General features: G+C 40.6%; 2 protein-coding genes across 4 annotated transcripts in view; one reads left to right on the forward strand and one right to left on the reverse strand.

Annotated features, from left to right (window-relative positions):
• Positions 1–8,516, forward strand: part of kcnab1a (potassium voltage-gated channel subfamily A regulatory beta subunit 1a) — a 322,363-nt gene extending 313,847 nt beyond the window's left edge. For all 3 annotated transcript variants that reach the window (XM_063045804.1, XM_063045805.1, XM_063045803.1), the window contains exon 14: positions 321–8,516. In XM_063045804.1, coding sequence (XP_062901874.1) covers positions 321–410 — 90 coding nt within the window. In that variant the 3' untranslated portion in view covers positions 411–8,516. The remainder of the gene's footprint in view (positions 1–320) is intronic.
• Positions 8,517–8,709: 193 nt separating this feature from the next.
• ssr3 (signal sequence receptor, gamma) lies at positions 8,710–23,536 on the reverse strand. Its single transcript, XM_063045806.1, has 5 exons — positions 23,350–23,536; positions 18,914–19,040; positions 18,734–18,832; positions 12,632–12,763; positions 8,710–8,956 (listed from the first exon to the last, which is right to left on the reverse strand). Exons 1-5 carry the CDS (start codon positions 23,480–23,482, stop codon positions 8,890–8,892), a joined length of 558 nt encoding a protein of 185 aa, XP_062901876.1. The 5' UTR covers positions 23,483–23,536; the 3' UTR covers positions 8,710–8,889.
• Between the last annotated feature and the right edge of the window lie 218 nt (positions 23,537–23,754).

The following is a 23,754-nucleotide window of genomic DNA, read 5'->3' on the forward strand; positions in this document are numbered from 1 at the left end:
AATTGAGACATTAAACAAAGCCCTATCAGTCCAGTAAAGTGGATGTAAACAATATTGTTAGAGTCTTGGCTGAGATTTAATCAATGATAAAAATACTTCCTCTGTATCACAGATTATTTAGGGACTTTGCAAACTAGGAAGCTAATTTGCACACAGCAATGCAATAATATTTATGTACTCTGGACTGTTTTTGTACTGTGAGAAGCTGTAAGAGGATTCAATTCTTTCCTGACTGTAGTCCATTTCAAAGTAAATGTTAACCACTTTTCAAGCATTCTATCCTCAGTATTTAATTGACCTGTTTTGAAATTTTTTTCTAGGTACTCTCAAAGTTGACAACACAGACTGTGACTGAGATTGACAATATATTGGGCAACAAACCATACAGCAAGAAGGACTACAGGTCCTAACTTAAAGAAGCATGACATTGACTGGGAATGCATGATGAAAGTGGTACTCTTTACTTGCTGAACCACTGTCTGGTTAATGTGAATTTAAAGCTGTTCCCTGCTGAATTCCCACAGGTGCATGCCGATGCCACGAGAGAGTGTGCCCTTACTGAGAAGCACATTCCTGGGTTATTAAGGTGGTTCCTGAAGTTTATTACTCAGCAAAACTGAGCTCTACTTTTGTCTCTTTGCATCATGAAAAAAATTAGATCATGCAAGTTCATAGCTTGTGTATCGTTGAACTTATTAATTCCGGTAAAGCTTAAACAAGTATTCTTTTTCCTCCCTTCTGAACCTCATCCTGCGTTAGGATCAGTCATATACATTTCCTTGCTTGCACTGAGCTGGAACTTTTGTGACTTTCTTAGAACAGGAGGCTAAGTGTGCTTACATCAATGAATTGACATCCAGTGATGGACATTGCACACCTTATTTTGCATTGTAAAATATGCTGAAAGTCAATGCTTGTTTTAACTTGTTCTTGATTGGGTACTATCTGTAATAATCAAAGGTTAACCTGCATTGTAACTATATTGCATTCACTTGAAGTATACTGTATGAACTTCTCACCGGAACTGTTGGATACCTTGTTCAGAATGGAAGTTTATTTAAGAAAGCTCCACAAAGCTTATGTTGTATAAATGTCTAGTTTTTAATCCTTTCATTGAAATGGGGAGTGAGAGAAGGAAATAAATATATATATAGACTGACTGTGACCCTAGTGACCCCAGAAATGTTGAACTGGGACCTTAAGCCTGTTGGATTTTAACAAAGGGAGCTATGTATTACCACATTTGTACAAGGTACTGGTGAGAGACATCACGTATTTGAGGCAGAACGTTAGCAACATGGATAAGGTGAGTGGGCCAGTTGAAAGAGCCAAGTTACACACAATGGAATCAAGGCAGACTAATTAATGATGTAAGTACGCTATACTTTTTTTTAAAAAAAACACTCAAATTAGGTAGAAAATGTACTTGAAAGGCCTTTGTAGTGAGAGGGGGTGAAGTAGAAAAGGGTGAAGCAACACTTCAGTTGTACATAACGTAAAACAGATTGTTATATTCAGTTTTGGCAAGGCACCTCAGGAAGTAGATTTGGCCCTGAGCAGGTACAATGCTATTTTCTTTGCTGGCAAAGATCCTTTTTACATCATTTTTTTTTAAAAGCTTAAGCCACCAGTATTGATTTTTGTCCCCTTAAAGGCTGTGGATACTTAAAGTCAATGTTTCTTTAAAACCAATTCAAAAGTGTCTGGCTGAGGTAACTTGCCATGCAAATCCAGAGGCAGAAGTCAGCCATGATAAAACTGAATGGTAGGACAAGATCATTAGGCAAAATAAAACCCCCTCCCCTGTTAACAGATTTTAAAAATCTAATACAAATCAATTAAAATCTGTGAAACAAAGTAGTTTAAGGTAGTTTGTTAGTGTGCTCATCCTTAATTGTTTTGAAACAACACAATACATACCAGAGTACTATGCACTCAGATTGATTAACAGATTTCATTTGATGTTCATGTATCTTTACTTTGATGCTTACAAAATGACTTGCAGTAGATTAAAACTTGTACAGTATATACAAAAAAGCTTAATTAGATACAAGTGTACTATCGGATAATTGGTTCCATCATACAATGCCTTTGTTTCTTTTGTTGATTTGTTGCATTACAATTGATAAATCCAATAGATTTATAATAGCAATCTAATTGAATTGCCAGGAGTTATTAGATGATATTGCATATCTTTGGACTTTGATTTGGGTTGTACTATACAACTGTAGCTAATGCCTGTGTTCTTTTAGGGTGCAACATCTCAGGAATAAATGCTTTTTTTTTGTTCAATGGTTTTCAGACAATGTAGAAGTGAATTTTAATGGAATGTATTATTATTTGTGCATGACAAAATCCGGTCCAAATAAATAAAAATATTGAACTTATTTTTAGTCACTGATTTGGGATTTAGTGCAATACAAATGCCAGCATTGTAATCACAAACAAGAGAAAATCTGAAGATGCTGGAAATCCAAGTAACACACAAAATGCTGGAGAAACTCTGTAGGCCAGGCAACATCTGTGGTAAAGGTAGGAGGTAGAAACGAGAGGTGTGAGGTAAGGGAACTATGAGGTTGCTGGCAGTGGATGGAAAATCCCCAGGTGACAATGGCCTGTAGCTCCTTAGTGGGCTCCTGTTCAAGGGGTAAGTAAGAGGAGGTGTAGGAGAGTTGTTGCCTGGCCTCAGCAAGGTAGAGGTCAGTCCACCAGACTACAGCACCCCCTTTTATGTGTGAGTTTGGTGGTGAGGTTAGGATTAGTGTGGAGAGAGTGGAGACTCTCTTAAAGGAAAATCCTGCCTGACAAACCTATTACAATTTTTTGAGGAAATTACCAGTAGGCTAGACAAGGGAGATACAGTGGATGTTGTATATTTGGATTTTCAGAAGGCCTTTGACAAGGTGCCACAGATGATGCTACTTAACAAGATAAGAGCCCATGGAATTATGGGGAAGTTACATACGTGGATAGAGCATTGGCTGATTGGCAGGAAACAGAGAGTGGGAATAAAGGGATCCTGTTCTGGTTGGCTGCCGGTTACCAGTGGTGTTCCACAGGGATCAGTGTTGGGGCCACTTCTTTTTACATTGTACATCAACGATTTGGATTATGGAATAGATGGCTTTGTGGCTAAGTTTGCAGATGATACAAAGATAGGTGGAGGGGCCGGTAGTGCTGAGGAAACAGAGAGTCTGCAGAGAGACTTGGATAGATTGGAAGAATGGGCAAAAAAGTGGAAAATGAAATACAATTTGGAAAGTGTATGGTTATGCACTTTGGCAAAAGAAATAAACGGGCAGACTATTATTTAAATGAGGAAAGAATTCAAAGTTCTGAGATGCCACGGGACTTGGGAGTCCTCGTACAGGATTCCCTAAAGTTAACCTCCAGGTTGAGTCGGTGGTGAAGAAGGCAAATGCAATGTTGGCATTCATTTCTAGAGGAATAGAGTATAGGCGCAGGGATGTGATGTTGAGGCTCTATAAAGACCTCACTTGGGGTACTGTGGGCAGTTTTGGCCTCCTTATTTAAGAAAGGATGTGCTGATGTTGGAGAGGGTACAGAGAAGATTCACTAGAATGATTCCGGGAATGAGAGGGTTAACGAGGAACGTTTGTCCGCTCTTGGACTGTATTCCTTGGAGTTTAGAAGAATGAGGGGAGACCTCATAGAAACATTTCGAATGTTAAAAGGCATGGACAGAGTGGATGTGGCAAAGTTGTTTCCCATGATGGGGGAGTCTAGTACGAGAGGACATGACTTAAGGATTGAAGGGCGCCCATTCAGAACATAAATGTGAAGAAAATTTTTTAGCCAGAGGGTGGTGAATCTATGGAATTTGTTGCCACGGGCAGCAGTGGAGGCCAAGTCATTGGGTGTATTTAAGGCAGAGATTGATAAGTATCTGAGTAGCCAGGGCATCAAAGGTTATGGTGAGAAGGTGGGGGAGTGGAACTAAATGAGAGAATGGAGCAGACTCAATGGGCCGAATGGCCGACTTCTGCTCCTTTGTCTTATGGTGTTATGGAGACATTCGTTTGGGAGGAGTGAGGTTAGACTTGGAGAGAGGAGCGGTGAAGTCGAGACTGTTGATATCTTGTCGGCATTTAGTAAAGAAAAGATCCAGAGCAGGCAGAAGGCCTGAGCAGGGTGTCCAGGAAGAGGAGGGTTAAAGATGGGAGAACAGTCCTAATTAAAAGTCTCTGTTTACTCTTTTGCATAGATGCTGTCTGGCCTGCTGAGTTCCTCCAGCATTTTGTGTGTGGCAGCACAAGTACCTGGTTTGAGGAACAATTTTTTAATGGCCAAACGAAACCGCTTGATTAATGTTTAATTGCACCCTTGGAGAGAAGTCACACTGATTATATCGCTATGACATGAGGCAAGTAGCTGGAGAGAAATACTGGAGTACACTTGTACACGCAGCTGCTGCTAACATCGCCAAAGTTCAGAAGGCAACTTCTTAATGACCTTACCAGTGTTTTCCCCTTTTTATTCCTTAAGACACGTACAACATGCCGGCTGGTGGCGTAGTGGCATCGGCGCCGGACTTAGGAGCGAGGGCTCCTGAGTTCGAACCCAGCCGGCTCCCATGGCACGCTTTCCATCCGTGCTGGGTTGAGCGTCAAGCTAGCAACTCGACCTCATAAAGAAGAAATTGCCTGCTACAGAAATATCAACAGCAAAAAGTTGATGGCCTTTGCCCTCGTGAGTTTAAAAGCCGATTTCCTTTTCATGTAGAACATAGTATATATTCCTATGGTAGTATCATTCATTGTCTATATCCCAGCCTTTAGTTCTCTCAGATGCACCATTTCTCAGTCTTCAGGATTAAATTCTATCTGCCATTTCTCTGTCTCATCAATGAACATGTCAATATCTTTCTTGAGCCACAGACTACACTTACCATTTCCTCACATTCCAACTGCAGAACACTCCTGCAGGAAATATGGCATGCAAACCTAAGTCCTGGCATGTTTTTCTACTGATGAATTATGTTGGTTACTGTCACCAGGTATCATACATGTTCATCAGACTGCTAAATAAATGACCAACATGCCACTATTTCCCAGAAGACAATCAGAACATAGAACAGTACAGCACAGGAACAGGCCCTTTGGCCCACAATGTTGTGCTGAACAATCCAAAAAGCAGATCAAAAATCCCCCAAAAACTAGTCCCTCTTACTTACACAATGTCCATAACCCTCCATCTTCATGTCACTCCCTAAACATCTCTTAGAAGCATTTAACGTATTTGCCTCTACCAACTTACTGGGCAGCGCATTCCAGGCATCCACCACTGAGTAAAAAAACTTACCCCTCACATCTCCTTTGAACATACCCCCTCTCACCTTCAATACACGCCCTCTGGTATTAAACATTTCTACCCTGGAAAAATATACTCCCTGTCTACTCTATCTATGCCTCTCATAATTTTATAAATCTATTATCAGATCTTCCTTCAGCCTCCGCCATTCCAGAGCAAGCAACCCAAGTTTGCCCAGCCTCTCATGATCGCACATGCCCTCTAAACCAGGCAGCATCATGGTAACACACACAAAATACTGGAGGAACCCAGCAGGCCATCCTAGTAAAGCTCTTCTGCATCCTCTCCATAGCCTTGACATCCTTCCTATAGTGGGGTGACCAAAACTGTATGCAATACTCCAGATGTGCCTAACCAGAGTTCTATAAAGTTGCAACATAACCTCTTGACTTTTGAACTTAATGCCTTAACTAATAAAAAGCAAGCATTCCATAAGCCTTCTTTATCACCCTATCGACCTGTGTAGCCACTTCCATGCTATGAACTTGGTCCCCAAGATCTCTCTGCACAGCAGCACTTAATGGTTGATTTCTGTACACAGCTTTCAGATCCATCAACATTTAAGCAGATTAAGCAATGGATTTATTTTAATCCATTTAAAGTATTTTTCAAGGTTTTCAAAAATCAGCAGCGGAGGTCTCTGACCCGAGTTGCTACTTGTGGCCTGTTCGGCCCCATGGAAATCCCACAGTTGAGGTTGCCAAGGTAACCCTTCACATGCTGCCACAACAAGTTATTGCAACTGCACATGCACCGGGTGTAGACAGTGAATTAAATCAAGCACAAACTATCCCTCTGCACAGGAACAAAATTACCAAGGCATGTTGTTTTCTTAACAAGCCAAACATTTCCAGCGATTGTTACTCACCATTTCCAGTGAATGTTCTGGACCATTAGTAACCTAATCTTTAAAACTGTTAACTGATGGGACAGAAATCCAAGTACAGTTGAGCAGCGTGCTCGTGTTAGCAAATCGGATCAGGAACTGAAAACAAGGGAAGAATGTTCTAGGAGTGCCTAATGATGGTCACACTCAATATAATGAGGTCAGCATTTCCTTGATGTGCACCAAAAAAGACATTGCATATGGAATGATATTAAATCAAGGTCATCAGAATAACCCTTAACCAGATATGACCATATTAGATACAATGCAACCTGTGCTATAGTCTGGGGGAGCGGGGAGAGGAGAATAACTTGCACGTAATTGAATTTCTAGACAGATGCTTTTAATTAGTTGCTTCTGTCGAAATACACTGATGAAATGCCTTGAGAGGTTGGTTATGACTATACTGAATTCCTGCCTCAGCAAGGGCCTGGACCCATTGCAATTTGCCTATCGCCACAGTAGGTCAACGGCAGACACAATCTCAATGGCTCTCCACATGGTTTTAGACTACCTAGACCACACAAACACCTATGTCAGGATGTTGTTCAACTACAGCTCACCATTTAATATCATTCTCACAATCCTAATTGAGAAGTTGCAGAACTTGGGCCTCTATACCTCCCCATGCAATTGAATCCTCGGCTTCCTAACCTGAAGGCCACAGTCTGTGCGGATTGGTGATAACATATCCTCCTCACTGACGATCAACACTGGCGCACCTCGGGGGTGTGTGCTTAGCCCACCATTCTACTCTCTGTATGCACATGACTGTGTGGCTAGGCATAGCTCAAATACCTTCTACAAACTTGCTGACGACACAACCATTGTTGGTAGAATCTCAGGCGGTGACAAGGCCATACAGGAGTGAGATATGCCAACTAGTAGAATGATGCCACAGCAACAACCTGGCACTCCACATCAGTAAGACAAAGGAGCTGATTGTGGACTTCAGGAAGGGCAAGATGAAGGAACACATACTAATCCTCATAGAAGAATCAGAAATGGAGACAGTGAGCAGCTTCAAGTTCCTGGGTGTCAAGATCTCCGCGGATCTAACCTAGTCCCAACATATTGATGTAGACATAAAGAAGGCAAGACAGAGGCTATACTTTACTAGGAGTTTGAAGAGATTTGGCATGTCAACAAATACACTCAAAAACTTCTATAGTTATTCCGTGGTGGAGGGGCTACTGCACAGGACCAAAAGAAGCTGCAGAAGGTTGTAAATCTAGTCAGCTCCATCTTGGGCACTAGCCTACAAAGTACCCAGGACATTTTTAGGGAGCGGTGTCTCAGAAAGGCAGCATCCATTAGTAAAGACCTCCAGCACCCAGGGCATGCCCTTTTCTCACTGTTACTATCAGATAGGAGGTACAGCAGTCTGAAGGCACACACTCAGCAATTCAGGAACAGCTTCTTCCCCTCTGCCATCCAATTTCTAAATGGACTTTGAAGCTTTGGACACTACCTCACATTTTTTTTTAAATACAGTATTTGTTTTTGCACATTTTTAATCTATTCAATATACACAATTGATTTACCTGTTTATGTTTTTTTTCTCTCTGCTAGATTATGTATTGCATTGAACTGCTGCTGCTAACAAATTTCATGTCACATGCCAGTGATAATAAAACTGATTCTGAAAACTCATTCAGACAACAATAAATGGCATTTAGCAAAAATAATTTATGTCAATGTACTTATATTGATGTACATTCTCTTAATGTGCAATAGTCCTAATCTTGTACATCTATTCCAGGCATGTATACCCTTTCTTCAATTAAGTTTTATTAACTGTTGTGGTACAATTCAGTCATGTGATTAACGTTCCTCCTGTTTTGATCTTAAATCTTAATTCTATACAGTAAATTAAGGGATGGTTATTTTTAATCCCAGTATTTCAAGCTTTTTACGTTTAACAATACAACTGCTTCCTCATAGTTCTCTCCCCGACCTGCTTACAAATCCCTGTCATAATTATAAACCCATAAAGGTAATCTGTAATTCTTGTCAATATTTTGTGAAGTTTTTGCTGGACCTCCTCAAGCATCTATTTTGCCACTATTGTCCTTTACCTCTATCGTGCTGCTTGTAAAAATATAGAAATGTAAAACACTGAAGAATCCAATATTGCACTGAGGTACAATATTCATTCATAAAATCATATAACAATATGGCCCCATGAAGTTCTTTATACCTGATGATTATAAGCTACAAATCGATCAATGGGACATAACTGTTTTACAAAACTAGTATCATAAACAAATTTTTGGAATAGGATTCCATACTTAGCACTTCACATGTTCACTTCACATACTTAACATGTTCCACAATCTGTAATGTTAAAAGTATGCCTAGGGTCCAATCCAGTGCTTCAACATGATGTCAGACGCCTAGCATGCAAATCCAAACAACGGCTAAATGCTTACGAGAAAACTCACAGTAATAGGCTTGCAAATAAAAACTAGTTGCAAAATGCAGTTTTATTACAGAACATCCACAGCTGGTCATATGAAGTGAAAATACATTGCAGTTCACAGAACCGTCGTTAAGTGGCCAATTCTGTCATCATGGATGCCAATTTTTACAGACTGAAAATCTAAATGACCTGATCCTCAAGAATGTAAGATCATTCAAATCTTAACATCAGCTAACTATGCCAATGTTAATCACTTAGAGCCTGTGGAAAGTAATGCAATCATTCCCGATGAAGCACAGATGGACAGGATGTAGTTTCTGTGATTATGATTAAGGAAAATAAATTTTATAAAAACGATTCAGATTTTGCATGCTTGATTGCTTCCATGCCTGAATGACTTGCTGTGGAAGAGAAAGACCAAATTACTGGCTCTTCACATCTTCTGCCCCAGTGGCATGGATTAAGCAAACAGAAGGTGATGAAATCAATAAGCCACACTTGAAGGAAAGGCTCACAGCACTCAGGAGACTGCCACCAACATCAGTGAAGATAGCAGCCACGAGGGTTGTTGGGCACTATAGACAGCATGTCTCGTTTCCCAAGGCTTCTGACCCCTGCTGATTAATTCTGCTTATTCGGGTTAATTCTGCCTCTACATCCCGTAATTTTATAAAATCCAGTAACTGGAAGAGGTACTTTGGAGAAGAATCAGTGCTACAGATGCATACAAGGTTTATGGGCACTACAGCTGCTTTGTTAATGCAGCAAGGATGCTACTGTGATTGGAGAATTCATAAATAGAATTTTGGGAAGTGTTTAGGAGGCAACAGGAGAGGGGGTGATAGGTTACAAAAAGATGGTAGGAGTCAATGATTAATGATGGAAAACTTGAAAATAAGGTAGTAGCATCCAAGATCAGTGAGGATAAAAAGGGAAATTTGGTGGTCAGCATTTTAGACAACTGAGGGAGCCAACAAAGCGTTCATGGATAAATTGGGTGTCAGCATTAAGCAGGCAAGCTAGAGCATTCCTTAAAGGTCTTATTCATAAATTTGTTGCCAAATTACTGAAATTGTCATCTTCCACCTATTCATTTGATGTTTTTGTAAATTAGCCACAACTGGACAGCATTACAATAATACCATTTATTTCGATATTACTTTTTAGACTCTGCCTGTTTCTTTTTTGAAAATAGAAACAAAAAACCTACAGCATAATACAGACCCTTCAGCCCACAATGCTGTGCCGAACATGTACATACTTTAAACTCCATGTACCTATATTCAGTAGTCTCTTAAAAGACCCTATTGTACCCGCCTCCACCACCGTTGCCAACAGACCATACCAAGCACTCACCACTCTCTGCGTAAAAATCTTACCCCGACATCTCCTCTGTACCTACTTCTAGGCACCTTAAAACTGTGCCCTCTTGTGTTAGCCATTTCAGCCCTGAGAAAAAGCCTCTGCCTATCCACACAATTAATCTCTCTCATCATCTTATACATCTCTATCAGGTCACCTCTCATGCTCCATCACTCCAAGGAGAAAAGGCCGAGTTCACTCAACCTATTCTCATAAGGCATGCTCCCCAATCCAGGCAACATCCTTGTAAATCTCATCTGCACCCTTTCTATAGTTTCCACATCCTTCCTGTACTGAGATGACCAGAACTGAGCACAGTATTCCAAGTGGTGGGGTCTGACCAGGGTCCTATATAGCTGTAACATTACCTCTCGGCTCTCGAACTCAATCCCGCAATCGATAATGGCCAATGCACCATATGCCTTCTTAACCACACAGTCAACCTGAACAGCAGCTTTGATCCTCCACACTGCCAAGAGTCTTACTATTAATACTATATTCTGCCATCATATTTGACCTACCAGAATGAACCACCTCACACTTATCTGGGTTGAACACCATCTGCCACTTCTCAGCCTAGATTTTGCATCCTATTAATGTCCTGCTGTAACCTCTGATAGCCCTCCACACTATCCACAGCACCTCCAACCTTTGTGTCATCAGCAAATTTACTAACCCATCCCTCCACTTCTTCATCCAGGTCACTTATAATAATCACGAAGAGGAGGGGTCCCAGAACAGATCCCTGAGGCACACCACTAGTCACCGACCTCCATGCAGAACATGACCCATCTACAACCACCCTTTGCCTTCTGTGAGCAAGTCAATTCTGGATTCACAAAGTACGGTCCCCTTGGATCCCATGCCTCCTTACTTTCTCAATAAACCTTGCATGGGGTACCTTATCAAATGCCTTGCTGAAATCCATATACACTACACCTACTGCTCTACCTTCAATGTGTTTAGTCATATCCTCAAAAAAATTCAATCATGCTCATAAGGCACAACCTGCCTTTGCAAAGCCATGCTGACTATTCCTAATCATATTACGCCTCTTCAAATGTTCATAAATCCTGCCTCTCAGGATCTTCTCCATCAACTTACCAACCACTGACGTAAGACTCACTGGTCTATAATTTCCTGGGCTATCTCTACTCCCTTTCTTGAGTAAGGGAACAACATCTGCAACCCTCCAATCCTCCAGAACCGCTCCTGTCCCCTTTGAGATGATGCAACGATCATTGCCAGAGGCTCAGCAATCTCCACCCTCGCCTCTCACTGTATCCTGGGGTACATCTCGTCCGATCCCGGTGACTTATCCAATGATGCTTTCCAAAAGCTCCAGCACACCCTCTTTCTTAATGTCTATATGCTCAAGCTTTTCAGTCTGCTGTAAGTCATCCCTGTAATGGCCAAGGTTCTCTTCTGTCGTAAATACTGAAGCAAAGTATTCATTAAGTGCCTTCGCTATTTCCTCCAATTCCATACACACTCTTCCACTGTCACACTTGATTGGTCCTATTCTTTCACGTCTTATCCTCTTCCTCTTCACATACTTGTAGAATGCCTTGAGGTTTTCCTTAATCCTGCTTGCCAAAGTCTTCTCATGGCCTCTTCTGGCTCTCCTAATTTCATTCTTAAGCTCCTTCCTGCTAGCCTTCTAATTTTCTAGATCGCTATCATTACCTAGTTTTTTTGAACCTTTCATAAGCTTTTCTCTTCTTCTTGACTAGATTTTCAACAGCTTTGTACACGATGGTTCCTGTATCCTATCATCCCTTCCCTGTCTCATGGGAACTTTCCTATGCAGAACGCCATGGAAATATCCCCTGAACATTTGCCACATTTCTGCCATTTATTTCCGAGAACACCTCTTCCCAATTTATGCTTTCAAGTTCCTGCCTGATAGCTTCATATTTGCCCTTACTCCAATTAAACTTGTCTGATCCTATCCCTCTCCAATGCTATGGTAAAGGAGATAGAATTGTGATCACCATCTCCAAAATGCTCTCCCACTGTGAGACCTGACACCTGACTTGGTTCATTTCCAAATACATCAAATACAGCCTCTCCTCTTGTAGGCGTATTGACATACTGTGTCAGGAAACCTTCCTGAACACACCTAACAAACTCCACCTCATGTAAACCCCTTGCTCTAGGGAGATGTCAATATTGGGGAAATTAAAATCTCCCATCATGACAACCTTGTCACTATTGCACCGTTCCATAATCTGTCTCTCTACCTGCTCCTTGATGTCCCTGTTACGATTGGGTGGTCTATAAAAAACACCAATTAGAGTTATTGACCCCTTCCTCTTTCTAACTTCCACCCACATAGACTCAGTAGACAATCCCTCCATGACTTCCTCCTTTTCTCCAGCTGTGACACTATCTCTGATCAGCAGTGCCACGCCCCCACCTCTTTTGCCTCCCTCCCTGTCCTTTCTAAAACATCTAAAGCCTGGCACTCTAAGTAGCCATTCCTGCCTCTGAGCCATCCAAGTCTCTGTAATGGCCACAACATCATAGCTCCAAGTACTGATCCACACTCTCAGCTCATCTGTTTTGTTCATGATACTATCGTGAAAATGCAAAATTATCTATCGTAAAACCAGCATTAAAAAGGATACACAGTTGGATTGAAATTCTTCAGTATGAAGAATGAAGCAATGATCACCATAACCAGAAACAAGGTATTGTTGTAGAAGATTGAAAAGGTTGTTGCTTCATAATCAGCCACTTCATTCTTTTTCCACAGAATTCTATTGTTTGGAAAGGAAATTTAGAAACTTTAGTTTTATATTTACATTGAGAAGAAAAGTTTCTTTGCATTTGAAAATAGATTTCCAAGATTTTAAAAAGAATCTTAACATATTACCATGTAGACCCACTGCACACCGAGTTTTGGATTTCAAGTTCCATTAAAGCTGAATTTGTAAACTGTATACAATTTAAAGGCATTCTCAGCCAGATTGAAAAGTAAGACCAAGCTGCAAGAGACTTATGGATGCTAGAATCTGGACCGAAAAAAAAACTACCGCAATGGGTCACATCAGCATCTATACGGACAGAAGAACAGTCGACATCTCAGGTTGAGACTAACAGAATTCTACAGAGTGGAGAGAGAAGGTAATCAGTATAATCAGGAGCAATGAGCGGCAAAGACCGATAGGCAGGAAGAGGCAGATGGGGAAAATGGTAGTTTGGAGTTGTGCTACAGAGACAAGCAAGTGATAGGTGAAAGCAGACAATGGGAAAGAAAGCAGATGCTACCAAGTGATGAGGACATGAGGGTGAAAGAGGAGACGTGCTGGACAATGATCAAAAAGGCTACAAATGCCGTAATCTGATAAAGAAGGAAGTTGATAACAGGAAACATTAAGGGAGGATCAAAAGACAGATGGGGGCAAGGATATGGCAGTTGCAATATGTGGGTATTAAATGAAGAAACCACAGGGGCGGGGGCAACAATATTTGCAGGACATGGGAAAGGGAACAAAAACAGGACAGGAGATAGAGTGAAAGGAGAGCGAGAACATTCAAACAGGTGGTAAAGGTTCTTTGAAAGTGGAAAATTCAACATTCATACCAGTGGGTTGAACTAGCAAACATCTGACAATGGAACAAGTAGGGGATGGACAAGTTGAGTGGAAAAGAGAAAAGGAGTTAAAATAGCATGTAACTGGGAGCTCAGGATGGCCACTGCAAGCAAAGTACAGGTGCTCCACAAACCAGCTGTCTCACCCACACTCAGTCTCACTTGTTGTGTATTTAGTATTTCAATAATATGTGTAACAAAGTTATATATTGTTTAAGCATTCTTAGTTGTTTAAATAATTACAGATTATGTGTAAAAATACATTAACTGCATACGTCATCACATTACCATGTGATACGGGCACACCTCCGTTAAAGTAAACTCAAACTAGACCGTATTCCTGGGCTCCACGTCTTCATTTAATTAGTTTAATGTTTTGAAGTTACAAAACCTTACACTGGCAACGAGATATTTTAAAACAAGCCCCAGACAGCTACCGACCTGTTAAAACGCACCGAGATATTCAAAACGTGCAGAGGGAGCATTAGCAAGCCAAAAAAGGCACGTGAAGAGACAGTCGAGTTTAAAATAAAATTGGCCCGTTCTTTACTGTTCAAGCTCTGTCAGATTGCATGGGGATCGTGAGTGAACACCCTTTTCAACCCTAACCACAAATTCTCAAATGGATTGAGGTCTAGACTCTGACTTGGCCACTCCAGAACATTAACTTTGCTGTTTTTAAGCCTTTCCTGCATAGCTTTGGCTTTATGCTTGGGGTCGTTGTCTTGCTGGAAAAGAAATCTTCTCCCAAGTTGCAGTTCACTTGCAGACTGCATCAGGTTTTCCTCTAGGGTTTCCTTGTATTTTGCTACATTCATTTTAGCCTCTACCTTAACAAGCCTTCCAGGGCCTGCTGCAGTGAAGCATCCACACAGCATGATGCAGCCACCACCATGCTTCACAAAAGGGGCGGTGTTTTTGATTTGTGTGGTGCTTGGCTTACGACAAACGTAACATTTAATCTGATGGCCAAAAGGCTCAATTTTGATTTCAGCAGACCCCAGAACCGCTTTCCAGCTGATTTCAGTCTCCCACACGCTTTCTCTAGCCGAGATTTCATGTGAGTTTTTTTTCCACCAGACAGTGGCTTTCTCTTTGCCACTCTCCCATGAAGCTGCAACTGGTGAAGCACCCAGGCAACAGTTGTTGTAGGCACAGTCTCGTCCATCTCAGCTACTGAAGCTTGTAACTCCTCCAGAGCTGTCATAGATCTCTTGGTGGCCTCCCTCACTTCTTGCAGCATGGTCACTCAGTTCTTGACGACAGCCTGCTCCAAGCAGATTTACAGCTGTGCCATATTCCATCTATTTCTTGACTTAACTGTACTCTAAGGGATATTCAGTGACTTGGAAGTTTCCTTGTATCCATCTCCTAATTTGTGCTTTTCAATACTTTTTTGTCGGGTGCTTGGAGTGTTTTTTTTGTCTTCAAGCATAGTTTTTTTCTTCCAGGATACTGACTCACCAGCTGTTGGATCTTCCAGATTCAGGTGTATTTTTACTACAATCAATTGAAACACCTTGAGTGCACACAGGTCTCCAAAAACAGATCTCAATTTAACTAATCATGTGACTTCTAAAACCAATTGGCTGTTCCAATGATCATTTGCTGTCATATTAAAGGGGGGGGGTGACTACTTATGAAATCAATTTTGTGTTTTATATTTGTGATAAATTTAGATCACTTTTTAGAGATCTGTTTTTACTTTGACATGAAAGAGCTTTTTCTGTTGATTAGTGTCAAAAAGCCAAATTAAATCCACTATGATTCAAGATTGTAAAACAATAATACATGAAACATCCCGGGGGAGGGGGGGGGGAGAAGAGTAATTTTTATAGGCACTGTATGTTCTTCAGAAGGAAAGACATAATTGAGTTTTTTTTTTAAAAAAAACACAGTAAATCTAAAAATTCAGGGTTCATAAACTCAGTATCAGGTAAAATCAAAAATGGTCAGTTACATTGGAAGGATTGATAAGTTTGATTACACAATGGGTAATTGTCTCAGGTATACTGAGCTATTGGAACAGTATTTTGAAGCAAATGAAATAGCCAACGAGAAGTGAATGCTAATTTTGCTAAATGCATTAAGGTTAAAGGCATACAGATTGCTTCAAAGTTTGACTGTCCCAAACAAACCATCAGAAATGAGCTTTGCTACTGTTGTAAAAGTGACGCAGGAACACTTAGAACCAAAGCTATTGTTAATTGCAGAAAACTCTAGGTTTCATAAGTAGAATTAAAAAGATGGCAAGTCCATTTTAGTGTATGTAGCTGAATTGAAGAGATTACCTGAGCATTGTCAATTCAGTCATGAGATTAAAGATGCACTAGATCATTTGTGGAATCTTAAGTGTGAAAATTAACAATAGCCAAGCAATATGGCTTGCAGCAGAAGTGAATCGCAAATTAATTAAAACAGAATTGGACACCGGTTCAGTCACTCCACAAAATGAGCTTGAGGGGCATTTCAAAGATACTAAACTGAAGCTGGCAGATGTCCAACGAAGAACTTGTACTGGAAAAAAGATAACTCCTATGGAAAGGACATTCATAACTGCGAAATACAGTTGCTTGAATTTCCAGCATCTGCAGAATTCCTGTTGTTTGTGTTTTTAAAAAAGGTCACAATGATCTTGTATATGGTAAAAACAAGAGGACTAGCATTGTGGGGACACCAGTGGCTGAGGCAACTATGATTTGATTAAAGGCCCATCCACTATTTGCATGCCACGTTCCCCGCAATGGAGCCAACTGAAAGTGAATTAAACAAGGTGCTGGATGATGCCATAATTCTCTCCATGCCAAACACTGTGAACCATTGCCCAGCAAAAGACAAACAGGTGTTGGTGCCAATCTCTCTGCCTCTGGTTGGAAAGTATATTGGACCAAAGTAGGGCCATGCTGCTCACGGGAGTGTGAAAGTGACAAAAGCAGTGGTCCAACTACAACTTTTTGTAGGTAACATATCTGAGAAAGCTTCTGATGTGTTAATCAGGCAGTTACTTGCAAAATGTGGTTTGGTTTTAAGCTGGAGAATTCAACAAGCTTTAGGAAATTTGTAAGCATTTGGCTTGTGTGAGTATAAAGAACCAGAATTGACTCTACATGCATTAAATTTATTGCATGAACTTGAAGTGGGAGACCGAAGTCTGCTTATAAAAGTAGGTGTAGGTCCAGCTGGATGAATGGAAAGCCAAGAAGAAATGAGTCAATGGAGATACAAAAACAGAGCATTAATCAGATGACATTGTAAATGACAAAACCAAGAGGAGAGATCAGAGCACAGACCAGAGTGAATAAAAGCAATAGACGGACTAACAAGAGAATACTCCAGTGAACTAAATGCACCTTCCCAACATCAAGATGCACAAACCTGAAGAAAAAGGAGGGAAGAGATGGAGAGGAGGAGCGTGAAAGAAAAAGAAAGGGATTGAAGTAGATCCAGAGAGAGAAAAGGAAGGTGTCCAGAGGTGTCAGAACCACTTCCTGCAGTCTCAGAATCAATTCCTACAACCATCACAGAGGAGGTCTCAGAACCTGAGGTTGTTTTCACAGCCACAAGTCTCACATGCTAAACAAAGTGATCTCACTTACCAGGATAGACATTCATGTGCTGAAGTTACGAAATGTAACCTCGCCGACTAAGAGATTTGGGGCACTGAACGCAGTAGAAGTTGGAGGCGCTCACGAGTCTTTGTCTCACCCGGGAGGGGTGTTCAGGAGTTTGGATAGTGGTGAGGAAGGAATAGGAGGACTAAAGTCTTGCACCACCCATAGTTGCAGGGGAAATTGCCAGGGATGAGGGAAGGATAAGCAGACCAGGCAGTAGTGGAGAGAACAGTACTATGGATGACATAAAGGGGGTTGGAAGGGTCAACATGGGTAGTAGTGGGATCCATCGCAGCTGGCAGAAGTGACAAAGAATGATAGATGCAGTGACCAGTATCCTCCATCCCTGTATCCCCTCTCTCATACCATCCATCCAGCACTTCTCCCTAACAGTTGCCATAATCACTTGCCTTATTTACCAGATCCCAACAGTTGTAACCTTGGTGTCCTGGCTCCAACTTTACCCTTCCCATTCCCCACCAGCTCCATTCCCTTTATTCCCACCCACCCCCCCATTTGCTTCCGCCAAACACCCACCTGTCTCCGTCCCCCAACTCCAGCCCTCTCTCCCCCCCACCTGGTTACTTATGCCCATCATCCTTTACCCAAGCTCAGTGCATCTCTTCCCCTTTTCTTCTTTAAACTACCTATCTCCACCCTCCTTTCTGATGCAGAGTCTCAAGCCAAACTGTCACCCATTTCTCGCTTGACCCACTGAGCTCTTCCAGTAAGTTTGTTTTCATTAAGTATTGAGTTACTTCTTAAAATCCTTAATGGAGAGTAGAGGAATGAGGAGTACAATAGCAGTGGCTAGCATCAGCTAACAGTAGTGCTGTATTACTTCCTGCAGCACCTAGATCCATGTTCAGTAGTTTTTTTAATACAGTATATAAAAACTCCAGCAGATTATTAGATGCCCAAGGATTGTGTGTATTCGGCTGTTGCTTATAACTGAAGTTCCATCTACTAAAGGAGTCAGTATTTGCCACTTCTCCAACTAACCATTTTTATACATAACCAGGTGACTTGGTGGCACTTTTAGGAGCAAAATATACTTTAGAAACTAAGCTAAGAATATCAAATTCATGTGACATTAAATCTACATAACCAACTAGATTCAAAACCAACCCTCAGAAAAGGTAAAGAAACAATCCAACATACCACTGAATAGGTAATTAAAACTAATCAAAATATTATAAATCTGTACTTTCTATGCAATAGCAAGAGCTATAATGCATTATCATGAACAACTGAAGAAAGACTGTGTCCTTGAACGTCTTCAAATTGTTGGCTAACTACAGAAGTATACATTAAAATGGTGGTTTGATAAGTCCTCTTTAGAGTCCAATTGGTAGTGGGTTACTCTGCATCAAAAAGCAATTTACAATATTATAATGTAAAACTTAACTTAGTCCAGTTCTATTTTACATTCAACTTACAGCATCAACTTTAGCATGGAACTTTAGTAACACTCAACTTTCAAAATATTATCTACTATACTAAAATCACAAAATTTAAAATACCTTTCATCTTTCTCTTTGCGAGACATCTTCCTGTTGTCAGCCTCTGATAGTTTCCGGGTGACCTCCTTGGAAACTGCATCTTCTCTCTTCTGCGCCACCCTAGACACACAGACTTCTGTTAATAATATGCAGCACTTCCGAGGGAAAACTACAAATAAAGGCTATCCAGAAAATACTTACTTGTGCTTCAGGACAAACTTTACATTTTTGTAGGCAAATGCCACAAGGTAGGTGCTAATAAGGGTCATAACACAGTACAGAACTGCAGATTGGACAAGGTCCATGTGCCAGATCCTCCAATAGAGCCCTGCAAGAATAAAATTGAAAATAATTACATTCATAATCCAGAACACAAATTAGCAGCAAGAATTGACATACAGCAGTAATGCAGATTTAAATTTTCAATTCTACTTGCAGTAAATTAAATTTTATCTTTAAAATAGATTTTTTAAACAATTTGCCACAGAAGTCTATTTTCATGTAGAAAGCTTCAAAAAAATATGAACATTGTTAATTCCACCTGAGATGGGAAAAAAATATTCACAATTCCTTTGGCACTAAGGCTGGGGAAGCTGAGAACTTTAGCTTAACCACTTTGCTCCATTGTGTAAGTGTAAAATTAATAAAAATGATGATTTTGACATTAAAATCTTCCTATTAAGGCTTTATTCAAAAAAACAAGCTTTACTGATCTTCATTCACACACAAGAACTACGAAAACCGGAAAAAGCACTATTAATTGTATGGTGAAAGTGTTATACTTGCAAATTCTACTATATTTCTATGAATAACAAAATCCTTTGACTTTTGAAGATACAATGAAAAGGGAAGTTAACTTTTTTTTGTGCGCTGGCAATCTAAAGGCATTATAACTTAATTCTATTCGCCCAGCGCCTTCGCAATTTGATGATGCTGGAGCAAAGAAATTTTCCCCATTTCATATTCCTCCGAGCAGGAGAACTATTCTTAACATTATTCTTCAGAGGTTAATTTATTATCAAAGTATACAACTCTGGAATTCTTCTTCTCCAGATAGCCAAAACTAAGAAAGAATGGCAGCACAATCATCAACCCACAAATCCCCCTTACACAAAAAACAAGTTAGATCTTGCGAAAAATATAGAATATAAAAGATTATAAGACTACAAAAGAAAGTCCATAGTCCAAGTCCATATCCAAAATGCAGAAAACCTGGTAACATTTTCCAGGCACAGTGGCGGCCTCTCTCGCAGCAGAGTGATCCCATCAGCAATCAAACGCAGTCTCCCCTCTCCAGCAGCAAAGCAATCCCACTGGTGAACAAAAGGCAGTCTCCCTTCCCTGGCAGCAGCGCGATCCCGCCAGCTATCAAAGGGCAGGCAGCTGGTGTTCACCTTCTGCATTGGCCTCAGTGTTTGAATCTCCCTTGTCGCTTTAATCAGCGGACAATGGAAGCTTCAATCGGTGAAATGCAGTCAAACATCGGCTCATGCCCCGTCCCGCAGTCTTCTCCCCACAAGGACACATCACCTGTCTTCCGGAATCCTCTCGGAGACTGCAGAGCGCTGAAACACCTAATCAATCTCTAAACTGCAAATCACAGGCTCCAACAGTTCCAGGATCACGTTCAAGATAAAAAACAAACGTAAAAGCCATAAAAGTAGTGAAATATATGGCTTTATGGTCTATCCAGATGTTGACCATGGGAATTTTAGCTATACATTAGCTATTAAGTTTATTTAATAAGATGCACAAATAGAAGTTATTGTTTTATATGAACCTGAAAGCAAAATACTCCATTATGAATTCCAAACTTTGATCAATAGTATGTCTTGAGATACCAACTTCTATTTGGAGGAATTTCTTTAGTCAGATGGTGTTGAATCTGTAGAATTCATTGCCACAGACAGCCGTAGAGGCCAAGTTATTGGTATATTTAAAGCAAAGGTTGAAAGGTTCTCGATTAGTCATGGTGTCAAAAGTTACAAGAAGGCAGGAGAATGGGCTTGAGAGGGATAATAAATCAGCAATGATGGAATGGTAAAACATTCGATGGCTCAAATGGCCTAATTCTGCTCCTATGTCTTATTCTCTCCAAAATTTGACATTTATAGAAAAGTAACCTTAGCAAAACCTTAAGTGGCATCTAAAGAAATATGAGAATATTTATAACCAAAATGATTTAAAACTATAAAATTTGAGTACAATTACTGCACCTTGCTTCTAAAAAAAGAACTGGATTGGTATGTTTCCTGATTGTACATTGTGGCAGTATTAGCAAATATAAAGTATTTGTTTTGTAGAGGTTAAAAAAGAAATAAAAATGCTACAGTTCTGATGTTATTCATATTACAGAACTGATCTCTTATCCTCTAAGTTTTTGCAACTGTACTCACACTTCAGTTATATCTCAACAGCAGTCTTGTGACTCTACCCCTACCAGAAAGAATATTTTAATAGCATCTTCTTCCATGCCCATGTATATTCCAAGACCATTTATTTGCTTCCATCACGCACCCATTATTATTTATCCATATTGTCCAATATTTTACCCACAAGTCACATTGACAACATCCCAAAGATACCTGTTAGGATTAATTCCAGTGAGGGATAACTTGTAAAAATATCACTATCAAGTGGGACGATATTAAAAATGTTATGTGACTGAAGGTTCAGTGAATGAGTAAGAACTTGCCAAATAGAATTTAATGTGGGACAGGATAAGATAGATGCACTTCAACAAATCTAAAAGTAAATTTATCGAAATGGAGAAAGGTTAAGAGTAAACAGAGGGATTTAAGTGCAGATAAACTCAAAAAAGCAGGCAAATGTACCATGTGGTTGGACATGTAAATAGGATGTTGGCCTTTATTGCAAGAGGTTTTGAGTTTAGAAGTAGATTAGTATTTTTACATTTGCAAGGCCACACCTGAGTAGGTAACAGTGCTAATTCCTTTATATATGAAAGGATGTGGTAGCATTGGAAAAAGATTTAGTAGGCCAATTCCTGAGATGAAATCATTGTCCTGTCATGAATGGCCTAGGAAATTAGACCTACATTCTTTGAGTTCAGAGAAGGGGAGATCTTTTTAAAAGATAAGATCCTATAGGAGGTAGTAAATTTGATGAGGACACCTTTACAACATTAAGAAGTAGTCATTTAAAATCTGAGGTACAAAGGAACCTCACGCAGAGGGGAAAATGACAGGAATTCTCTGTGCCTTAGGGTGTGCAAGGTATATCATTAGAATTCTCAGTACACTATATACAGTGCACTCCAGTTCACTGGGCCATTGGTTAATCAGGGCAGCCACATATTTGGGACAACTCTTAAAGACCAAACGTTAATGGAGAAAATATCCTGGACTCCCTTTGTTTATTTGGGATACTATGCCACTTAATAGGGGCAGGAGACTGTGGGTGAACAGTTTCTACCTAGTGTCCATTGCGTGCATTTCCGTGGTTGTTAGGCACACCATGCTTAGAGTGAAGTCTTTAAATAGTGTCAGCTGCACGTGTTTGCATTCAAAACTCAGCAATTTTTGTCACAAACAAGAGAAAATCAGCAAATGCTGGAAGTCCAAGCAACACACACAAAATGCTGGAGGAACTCAGCAGGCCAGGCAGTATCTATGGAAAAGAGTATTGTCAACATTTGTGAGATTTTTGTCACCAAAAGTTTGCAAGAAATAAGCAGCAAGACAATTCAGAACACTGCAGTTTCCAGCATTCAGGCTTGGAAATGCCAGAAATGGCTGGAATGAAAATGAAATTATTTCATTACTTCAACAAGGAACTACAAAAAAATTTGAAGGCATCAACAATCATCTTCAATATAACAGTGAAAATGAAGACTGAGGATGTAATTGCTCAAAGCAGTTCATTACCTATACTAGATACCTGCACTGATTTTGTTACTTGCAATCAAAAGAACACAGCTGCACGATATGAATGAATTCCTCCTTCGATAACTTTTAAGAACTAATACAGCTTTATAGTACTGTACTAGTATTGGTAGTTTTCTAACTTGCTTTTTTTTATTTAAATACATGATTTGTAACTCAGTTAAACATTCGTTTGCCTTTTTGATACCTTTCTAACTATTTCCATGGAACTTCAGCTAACTGGAACAACTGCTTAATTGGGCCAAAACGTAATGGTTCCGATGTGTCTCAATTAACCGAAATTATCTATGCCAGAGGATTGTGGAAGATAGATCACTGGAATTCTGTGGTACAAGAGACAAGAAATTGCAAGTGTTGGAATTTAAAGAAAAACAAAATATGCTGGAGGAATTCACGAGGTCAGGTAGAATCTAGGGATGCTACTCATGTGCAGAATAAATCACTGGAATTCTCTTTGCCAAGCGTGGTACGGGGAAGAGGTAATTTGTAAAATCGGGGATTACAGTATGTGGAATTGGCACCAGAAGGGACGAGGCCTGAGACAGACATGGTCATATCGAATGCCAGGGGCAGCAGGAGGGTCGGGAGTCTGCTCCCGTTCCCATGTCCACTAGACACGATAACGAGCCCCAGCTGCCACATCACCACCCCAGGGAGGTGAGGTGTCCCCCGCCGGTGCAGGCACCGAGACTACACCCAGCCAGCGCTCTCCCCTCCGCTCCGGCTACTCACAGATGGGAATGGCCGACACAATAAATGCGTTCCCATAGAACAGCGCCGATGATTTGGCCGAGACATTTCTGCTGAAATCCTGCAGCAGTAAATCCTCCTCCGACTGCTGCTTGTTGCTCCCTTTCGGCGCCATCGCTCCACGTCTTCGGGCGGAGTCCTCCAAAGGCCAGTCAGCGCTCAGGGCCGTCCCACAATCCACAGCACCGTGACCCCTCACCCCTCAGGCCTGTCATACCTGCAGGAGAACAAAGTGAGAGAATATTAATAAAACACAAACAGGAGCATCAGCATCAAGCAATAAGTATAAAATATAAAAATGTACACGCACCACACGGTTTCCGGCTTTCGATACGGCTGCCAGAGAAGCTTACGGGATCGGTGCCATCTTTGATATTGGCGCAACCT

The sequence above is a fragment of the Mobula hypostoma genome, chromosome 4 (assembly GCF_963921235.1).
Source record: "Mobula hypostoma chromosome 4, sMobHyp1.1, whole genome shotgun sequence".
Classification (NCBI taxonomy): domain Eukaryota; kingdom Metazoa; phylum Chordata; class Chondrichthyes; order Myliobatiformes; family Myliobatidae; genus Mobula; species Mobula hypostoma.